Raw genomic sequence first — 10,478 nt, 5'->3', positions numbered from 1 at the left:
ATTTGTGATGAAATAATACATACTAAGTGGCAGAAAGTTGAGATAAAATTGATAAATTTAAGAGATTGAGAATAATAGCTAAACTCACTAAAATTGAATTGTATTCTATCATTGACTAGACACTTAAATATATGCAAGGAACAACTTTTTATGTGGAATAGAGAAGACACAAAAGAAATGTGACACACTTAAAAAATAAACATTATTGGCAAAGAAGCATGGTCTATCTACTAATTAGTGCACAAAGTCAAAGATTATAGGAACATGTAACCTAACATAGGCCTCCAAATTTTTTGAATTATTGGGCCTAATAAAAGTGTAACAAGTTAGGACAATTCACATGAATTATGGTAGGTGCACAATATGTTGGTATGGTTTGACTATGTAACTACTATGGAACCCCACAAATGATTGATAAGTGACTCAATGCATGCATGCTCCCATAAATAAAGATCATAATTCTCTGGCTACAAATTAGACATGAACATTATCAATAAAATTAATTTTTGGGTTTTATTTTAATATAAATATAATTAAATTTAAGTTATTTTTAAATTTTTAAAATAGAAACCATATGTGTACATACTACCTCCATCCACAACGTGTGATATTTTTCTCAATTTTGTTCATCCGCAAAAATTACTACTAATATCTTTCAATTGATAATATGATATTCTGATTTTTCTCTTTCTTTCTTAATTATCCACCTATAATTATCATTATATCAAATATAAAAATGCATCGTCTACTACCAAGAATATTGATAATGTATATATTCCAGAAGCTGTTGTAATTATAGATCTTTTTGGTTTTATTAATGTGCTTTGAAATTTTGAATATTTCTATTTTGGGTGAGTTTTTTGATAAGGCACGAATTTTAAATGAAATATTCCAAATCGTATGGATATTGCAAAATCAACATTTACAAATTCCAAAGCTTCTTGGATTTGGTAACTTATGGAGTATTTTTTTTCTTATAGTTAAATAATAGTAATAATTTTTTTAAAAAAAATCAATGTGTCGGTGAGGGCAATTATGCTCCTAATTTATCTGATGCTGTTGAATGCATTCTTTCATTCCATCGATGCAAATGAATTGTTCCGATCGATTGAACCATAAACTTAGTTTCGTCGATTTACTTATTGATTCGATTTTCAAAACATTGAATATGGCTAAAAGTATAAAACTAAAAATTGCAAATTTTGCTATTGCACAAGAAGACACAAGATGCAAGTACAATTAAGACAAACAAATACTCCCTCCCTCCGTCCCATAAAATTTATCCCAGTTGACCTAGCGCGTATTTTAAGAAATTGTTTAATTTTGCATTAAATGGAGGTGTATAGTTGAATAAGAGTTCCATACTAAGGAAATTGAAGGGTGTATTAATTTTATGTCTATTTTTGAAAAGATTCCAATTGAGGAGATATACGAACATGGTATAATAAGACAAACTTTGTGGGACGAAAAGACAATATAAAAGTGAGAACAAAGGAACAATCATACTCTAAAATGAACATTAGATATGAGAAATACAAAGAAACACATTAGCCTCGTGACTCGTGAGTGAAGAATTTGGGATTGCAAATTTCTACACTTTTTGGTTGGATTTATTCTATATTCAAATTAATTCGCTGGTTAGTAAAATAAATTTAATCAAAACGTAACTCCCATAAAAGTTGTGTTCACATTATGAAAAAAAAAAACATTATGCTCTGTATTAAAAAAACACTGTTACCACTAAAGTTATAAATTCCTCTATAGTCTATATAGGTGGTGGAGTATAACATAGTAATATATAAATTTGAAATTGAATAAAGATGTAAATCATGTAATATACACTCCCTCCCTAATTTACACAATACCAATATTTGAGTTAATAAATGTTGATATTCCTAAAAGATGTAAATCATGTACCCTAATTTACATAATACCTATATTTGTGTTGAAAAATGTTGATATTCCTAAAACAAAATTTGAAAAAAAGGCAAAAATACAAATTAATACTCCATATGTCTACCAAAATTGGCTCAATTTGTCATTTTCATTGAACAGCAAATAATTATCGTATTTACTTTTTACTATTTTGATAAATGAATTCTACAATCCATTAACTTCATTTCACTCATCGTTTATATTTTCTGATCTCCCTATTTTACTTTTATACCAATTTATTTGTGTTAATAAATGTTATTCCATATTCTTATGACAAAATTTGAAAATGGACAAAAGTACAAATTTAATATTCCATTTGCATGTCATAATTGGCTCAATTTTCGTTCATTTGCAAATAATTATTCCATTTACTTTTCACTGATTTTTATAATAGACTCTATATTTAACTAACTTTATCTTACTCATATTTTTATTTCAAATTTTTTTTGTTAAGTAGTACAGCACATATTTTCACATAATGTATCCCATAAATCATACTCATGACTTCAAAAATATCCCCTCCTTAGTTTCTCTTTCCCATGCTACAATTATAATTGATGCACTCCCTCCATCCGCCACTATTTGTCACTAATTTTTGTTCTTAGTACATTCACCAATACATATCATACTTTTTGGCAATAGATTTCACATCTATTAATTCAATTTCACTTACATTTTATTACTCCCTCCGTCCTATGTTATTCGCACTTTTCATTTTAGGCCGTAAATTTGAGATTGATTTTTTAGTATAATTAAATTAGAATTTTAAGTGTAATGAGACGTCATTTAATAAAGGACCTCTTAACTTAAACTAACATATTAATTAAATGCATAAATTCTAACTTAAACTATAAATAGTGTAAGGAGTTTGTGACGTGCCGAAAAGTAAAAGTGCAAGTAACATGGGACGGAGGGAGTACTTCATTATCCACAAAAATTAGTCTCATTTTGTCATTCCACAATAAACAATTCTATTTCCAAAATCTGGAAAGTTCCTACTCCTATTTCCCACACACGTACTTTTTCTTCTTATCTCTTTAACTTTATTTACCTTTTCTCCTTATCTCTGATTACTTTATCAATTTCTCAGTAAAACTCATATCAACCAGAAATAAGACTATTTTTTATAATTCTAATAGTACATTTTTATAATTCATATCGAATCAAAAAGTGCTAACAATAAAAGCATATATTCTAATGTAGTACTCCCTCCGTTTCCGATTAAGAGTCACACTTTGATCGGACACGAGTTTTAAAAATGTAAAGAAAAGTTGGTTGAAAAAATTAGTGCAATGTAGGACCAACTTTTTTATATTAGTTTTATAATAAAATGTGAGTTAGTGTGACTGTGGGACCTACTTCCAATTATAGTAAAAATGAAGTGTGACTTTTAATTGGGGACGAACCAAAATGAAAAAGTGTGAATCTCAATCGGGCACGGAGGGAGTAGTACATTATTAAAATTCATAGAGAATCAAAAAGTGCAACAATAACTTTTGCTTCTACTTTATTGATAAATAAATGCGTTGGAGTTTGTAGGAAGCAATATCCGATGTCATCATTGGAAAAATTGCAGATGTTGGGTCATAGCTCCTCCCATACTTTGAATTCTGAGACAAGCTGCCTTGTTCTAAAAAATCATAGCCTCTGCATTTTGGTCCACCACCTACTAAATTGCCTGCATTTGTGGTCCCAAAATAGTATATCTAAAATTATCCGGTTAAAGTGATGAAAATATTGTGATACATGCATTTTCATATATTACCTCCCCTTAAATATATTCCCCCTTTTTTTTTAATTTATCACCGTTTAATCTGACACGAATTTTAAAAAATATAATAAAAAGTGAGATGAAAAATTAGTGGCATGTGGGTCCTATAATTATATATTAATTTTACAATAAAATATGAATAGGAATGAGTAAGTTAAATGTGGAGTCCATTATGAAAATGGTAAAAATGAAATGTGACAAATTTTTATGAACGGATAAAAATGAAAATAAGTGAAAAATTTTCAGGGACGAAAGAAGTATTACTCATCCATCTAGTTAAGTCGTACTCCCTCTATCCATTGAAGAGAAACCACATTTATTTTGATATGTACTATCCATCAAGAATATTCATTATTAAAAATAGAATTATATTTATTTTCATTTTATTTCTTCTTTTATATTTTAATTTTTTTATGAGACGGATGGAGCATGTGTTACGATGTGTATTTCCATTTTTCACTTTTTCACATTTTATATACGGAGTACAAATTTTTACTATACATCCAAAAGTTTAAGAATAATTTACTTAGTTATCATTGAAACCAAATTATACATTCAAATTCATATAAATAAAATAAATATAAATATTATCCATTACTAATAAAAAAATAGGCAAAAAATATGATAATCTAGGATATGATTCGTTAATGAAAGGTAAGTGGATATGATTCATAAACAAAAAGTAGATTAAAAGCATGAAAAAGAATATAAATAAGACAAAATATAATAATAGCATAGTATTTTAATTTGGTTTAAATCATTCTATAATTCCAAAATATGATATATATACTATAATCTAATAAACAAAAAATTCAATAGATACAATAGAGTGGATGAACATAAGGCTAGGGTGCGTGCTATGGTTCTGTCCAGTGTGTAAGTTATCCCTCCGGCCGCAAAATAGTCTCTTCGTCCCATAATAGGTGACTATGAGTCACATTTAAAGTGGGCAAGATTTTTATAAAATGTGAGTAAAAAATAGTAAGTTAGAAAAGTTAGTGGAATATGTAATCCACTTTTTTATATTGGTTTAATAATAGAATGAGAGTAAAATGAGTTAGTAGAATGTGATACCTAATTATCATTTATGATAAAAGTGAAATGTGATTCTTATGGTAAAATAGACAGTAATAACAAAATGTGACTCTTATTATCGAACAAATGGAGTAAAGTTTTATTTAATATAAATTGATATTCGCAACTAAAATCTTGTTCAACTTTGTATTTATAATTGGGCTCTGCAATCTACTAAAACTATTTTACTCAAATCACATTATAAAACTAATGTACTACTATAGGACAAACATTCATTATTTTTTCTTAGGCCCTGTTCTTAATAAATATTTTGTCCTATTTAAACTTTTAAATTTTTTTAGGATATCCTGCATAATGTGTATATTTCTGAACAGAAAAATATTGTTCACTCAATTTTGATTGCACATATCCTCCATACCTCGCTATTTGATACACTTTTTTCTGAAGTCATTTTAGAAAAAAAAAATTAAAATAGAGAAAAAATAAACTGAAAAATAATGTGAAAAAGTCAAAGGGAGGACTTCTTTCAATTTATTAAAAAAAGTCTAATTTTTCCAATTTCTTATTCTCCATTAATAATATTTAATTCACATTTTTATGTATATATCCTTCTATCTCTTTCCATTTATTAGATTTATACTCCATCTATCCCATAAATGATGTCTAACTTTCTTTTTTAGTTTATCTCACTAAAGATGTCACATTTTCATTTTACGAAAAAATCACTCTACAAAATTATAAATATTATATTTTCTCTTTCCACTTAAACACAAAATAAAATCTCCTAAAATCTTGTGTCGTCCCACAAATATGACATTTTTTTTGGGAGGGAATGAGTAATAAAATTCATACGGAGTACTTCCTCCGTCCCACAAAAGATGTCACACTTTCCTTTTTAGTTTGTCCCACAAAATGTCACATTTCCCTTTTTGAAAAAAGTTCTCTCTCACATGAATATAAAACAAAACTTCATAAAATCTTGTACTGTCCCATAAGTGTGACATCTTTTATGGGATGAAGGGATTTATAGGATGAAGGGAGTAATAAAACTATATTTAAAATACTTTTATTTAAGGAACAAAGTGAGTATGCTAGAGTCATTGTAAACTTCATATCGTTGACGAATTGAATCATACATCTAAGCATTCACATGTCCAATCATAGATCAGTTTCAGGCGCAAACCCACACACAAACAGAAACACGAACGTCAACATCATCCGCACCATACCTCCCACGTCATCCAGAAAAAGCTGCCACCGTGGCACATATTCCCCATCCACTCATATCACCCCACGTGTCCCCACAATCCCCACCCTTCCCCTCCCCTTTCCCCTATATAAATACCACCTTCCCTCCCTCTCCAAACTCATCAAAATATCAAAAAACCATGGCACCATCAATTTACTATCTTACCCCTCTCCTCCTCCTCCTCTTCCCCTCCCCTTCCACCGCCGCCCTCGTGGTGGAGCAGCCGCCGCCGCTCAAATACCACCACGGCCCCCTCCTCAGGGGCACCGTCACCGTCAACCTCCTCTGGTACGGCGCCTTCACCCCCGCCCGCCGCTCCATCATCGTCGACTTCCTCGAATCCCTCAACTCGACGAATACCCCCGCCCCCTCCGCCTCCTCGTGGTGGAGGAAGACGGAGAGGTACAGAGGCGTCGGCGCCTCCTCTGTAGCTGTCGCCAGACAAATCCTTGAGGACAGCTACTCAATTGGGAAGTCACTCAGGACTTCCCAAATTGTCAGTCTGGCTGCTGAGGCTGATTTCAGCAGCCGCAGCCAGACTGACAGCAGCAGCGCGGTCAGCGTCGTCCTGACTGCGGACGACGTCCGCGTGGACGGGTTCTGCACGAACCGGTGCGGGACCCACGGTTCTTTGTCGACCCGTGGGCCGGGCCGGTTCGTGTACGCCTGGGTGGGCGATGCCGGGGCCCAGTGCCCCGGCTACTGCGCGTGGCCGTTCGAGCGGCCGGCGTACGGCCCGCAGGGGCCGCCGCTGGTGGCGCCGAACGGCGACGCGGCGGCGGACGGGATGGTGGTGAGCCTGGCGGCGGTGCTGGCGGGGGCGGTGACGAATCCGTTCGGCGACGGGTACTACCAGGGCTCCGCGGCGGCGCCGCTGGAGGCGGTGACGGCGTGCGCGGGGGTGTTCGGGAAGGGGGCGTACCCGGGCTACGCCGGGGAGGTGATGAAGGATGAGGCGACGGGGGGGAGCTATAATGCGCATGGGGTGAATGGGCGGAGGTTTTTGCTGCCGGCGATGTGGGACCCGCGGACTTCACGGTGCTCTACGGTGGTGTGAGTGTTTTGTGGATATGGGGTTGTACTTTGGGGTACGGGTGTTGTACATTGTAAATCTGTTGTCGTGTCAAATCGGAGAAGAAATAAATGTTTTATGGTTAATAAAGATGAGCTCAATTTGAGGTCAGTGTAAAATTATGTCGATGAAATATTAGAGACAAATCATGTCAATTCTCCATCTATTTTTAGTTGTCGTTTTGTGGTCGTACATTTGTTGACTTATGAAAATTATACTTAAATTATACTCCCTCCGTCCCACAAAGATAGTCCCACTTTGACCCGTCACGGATTTTAAGAAATGTAATAAAAAGTGAGTTGAAAAAGTTGGTGAGACGTGAGACCTATTTTTAAAGTATTAGTTTTACAATAAAATGTGAATAGGAATGAGTTGGTGGAATATGAGGTCCACTATCAAAAATGGTAAAAGTGAAATGGGACAAACTTTGTGGGACGGATGGAAATGAAAAAATGGAACAATCTTTATAACACGTGGAAGTATTAAACGTAAATTTTTATCTACCAAAATAAATGGAGGGACAAATAAGTGTAAGGATTATAAGATGAAATTATATGGTTTAGTTTTTATGTCTCATCCTGTGTTACAATGTATAGCGCTTTAATTTCAAAGTATGTGTGCTTAAGTTGAAATTTATGTTTAATAAATTTACTACTACTCCAATCGTCCCATTTTAGGAGTTCTATTTGAGTTCGGCACGAATATTAAGAAATGTAAAGAAAATATGGTAAAAACCTACAGTGGAATGTGTGTCATACTTTTATATAGAAATATTAATTAGTTTTATATTTCCTCCGTCCCACATAAGATGTCACACTTTCCTTTTTAGTTTGTCCCACAAAGGATGTCAACATTTTTGGAAAAAGTTTATTCTCACATGAATATAAAAATAATATTTTATTTCTCCATTTAACACACAAAATAAAACCTCCTAAAATCCCGTGTCGCCCCACAAGTGTGACATCTTTTATGGGACGGAGGGAGTAATAAAATATGAGGGGGAAAAAGGTTAGTGGAATATGAGAAATATTACCATTTATGTTACTCCATATTTCAACCAAGACCCCTAAAGTGGGACAAAAAAAAGAAGATAAACCGAGACTCCTTAAATGAGATGGAAGAAGTATTAAAAAGATAAATTTTGAGGTGGGACACTGAATCTCGTCTTTGACTGTTGTTTACAATTTCTTTCTAAAATGGAAAGGAAAATTGAAAGATGGCCACTAACTTATTACACCATAAATTAAGACTCCCTCCGTCCCATTTTAGGAGTCTCGATTTACTATTTTTAGGTGTCCTACTTTATGTGTCCCGATAGAAATCACATTTTATTATAAAACTAATATAAAAAGTAGGACTCACATTCCACTATTTCTTTTCACCAATTTTTCTTTATATTTCTTAAAACTCGTGTGGAACTCAACCAGGACTCCTAAAGTGGGACGGAGAGAATCTAATTTATAGAAATTCGTACAAAATTGTCCATAGAATCTTGGTATGACCTTATACATAGTAGCAATTCGAAAGAGTGTTGTATGATGATTGATGATGCATGCCACGAGCCAACATCTAGTAGTATAAACAAGTGTATCATGTTAAAGTAAAAATATTTAAATTAAATTAAAATAAAAGTTGGATATAATGTATTGAAGTAATTTGGTCCCATTCGCCCTCGTGATCATCTTGATTCGTACATTTGACTTACTAGACTAATAGTCTACCCCACTAAAACACATTTTATGTTCGACATAAATGTTGGTATGAGAGAACTTTGAAAGTTTTGATATGCTTTGCTCTGTATTTGGGCTCAATTATATAAACTATTCTCTTGGGCCCAATTTTGGACATCTTTCTTCGTAGAATCATATGCTGTGTGTCAAAATTTTGGTTGGTCAACTTACACAACATTAATATACATATAGAATAGTATTACTCCCTCCGTCCTCAAACAATATTTACAATGAATTTGACACGAGCTTTAACAAATGAGAAAAAAGTAACAGAGAAAGAAAGGCTAGTAAAAATAATATTAGTAAAAAGTGGGATTCACATTATTGTAATGATATAAGTTATTAATAATCATCGTATAAGTTATAAATGAAATGATGTAGATAATAAGTTGCTTGAATTTTTTAAAATTAGAAAATTCATACTTTTCAGATACGAATAAAAAAGAAAATAATTCACACTCTTTACGAATGGAGTGAGTATATAAATTTCAAAGTAAGTACCGGTCCCAATGCTAAGCTATCCCCTACGAATTAGGATGCATGACATTTGTGACTCAGACTATTGTGACACTAATTAATACTCTTTCGCGAATAGGAGTTCTGATTGTTTTTTATGCAAGTTTATGAAATACTAAGAAAAGTGAGTGAAAAAAAGTTATTGAATATGAATCTCATTTATATAGTTTTAAATAAAATGCAAGTGAAATGTGATTCTATATACTACTATTTATAGTAAAAGTGAACTGAAACTCCTATTTGCGAACGAATCAAAATAAAAAACGGAATTTCTATTCGCGGACAGAAGGAGTAGTTGGAATCACACCTCATCGTGATTGGACGACAATGGGAAGGCGAGTGGCGAGCCACCTAGCCCTCTTTACCTTCACCACAAGCGGCTCATTATTAATCTGGCCTACATTATTAATCTTGAAAATAACCAAATTCGGTTATTTTTGACAATTTTGTGATTGACATTAAATTATCAATTTAATGATTTTTTTCCTCGTTATTGTCTTTCTTAAATAAACTAAGAAAGTCCTTATGCTATGAGCTTCCTACTCCTACGATCCTACCTATAAGTGTAATTATTTTTCTTAGGAGAGGATATCATTTACTAATATTGTCACAAAATATTATAAGACTCTACAATAATCCAATGGATTACTTTTTTCAATTAAAATTATTATGTTGGAGCAAATTTAGCCGACATTAGCCGAACTTAGCCTAAACTAAAATATGTAGTACTACTAGATCTTTTTAGTTTTATATTTTAGGGAATTCTTTTAATAATTTTGCTATTTTATTAACATACTTTTTCGTTTTCTTGTTTATCTAGCTCTAAAAACAAAAATAATCTTGATTGACAAAAAAATGCAATAGTGTTTTTTTTGGACGAAAGGACTATTTATTTTCCAACCGCATGTTATTAGAATTAAATCAATATTGTAGGGTATCGGTGGTGCACACCCGAACTCTACATTAGTATGATATTGTCCGCTTTGAACAAAACCCTCACAATTTTGCTCTTGGGGTACTCCCCTTGTCTACATACTAATCGAGTTGGAGTAGCCCATTTATATGCTTGCAACTCTTGTTCATTCTCCGATGTGGGAATTGTTTGCCCCCACGTACGCGGAAACTAGTGCTTTTAATTGTGTCAAATGAAGTCTTCTAAAACATTTCAAT

General features: G+C 33.1%; 1 protein-coding gene across 1 annotated transcript; it reads left to right on the top strand.

The window, feature by feature from the left end:
- The first annotated feature begins 6,116 nt into the window (after window positions 1-6,116).
- On the top strand, window positions 6,117-7,228 carry LOC148934457 (protein EXORDIUM-like 2). The gene has a single exon (XM_089057983.1). It carries the CDS (start codon window positions 6,130-6,132, stop codon window positions 7,045-7,047), a length of 918 nt encoding a protein of 305 aa, XP_088914109.1. The 5' UTR covers window positions 6,117-6,129; the 3' UTR covers window positions 7,048-7,228.
- The last annotated feature ends 3,250 nt before the right edge of the window (window positions 7,229-10,478 follow it).

This window comes from Salvia hispanica, chromosome 1 (assembly GCF_029641045.1).
Source record: "Salvia hispanica isolate PSC_SH4W2 chromosome 1, Shi_PSC_v1, whole genome shotgun sequence".
Classification (NCBI taxonomy): Eukaryota; Viridiplantae; Streptophyta; class Magnoliopsida; order Lamiales; family Lamiaceae; genus Salvia; species Salvia hispanica.
This window is presented reverse-complemented; position numbering and strand designations above follow the sequence as displayed.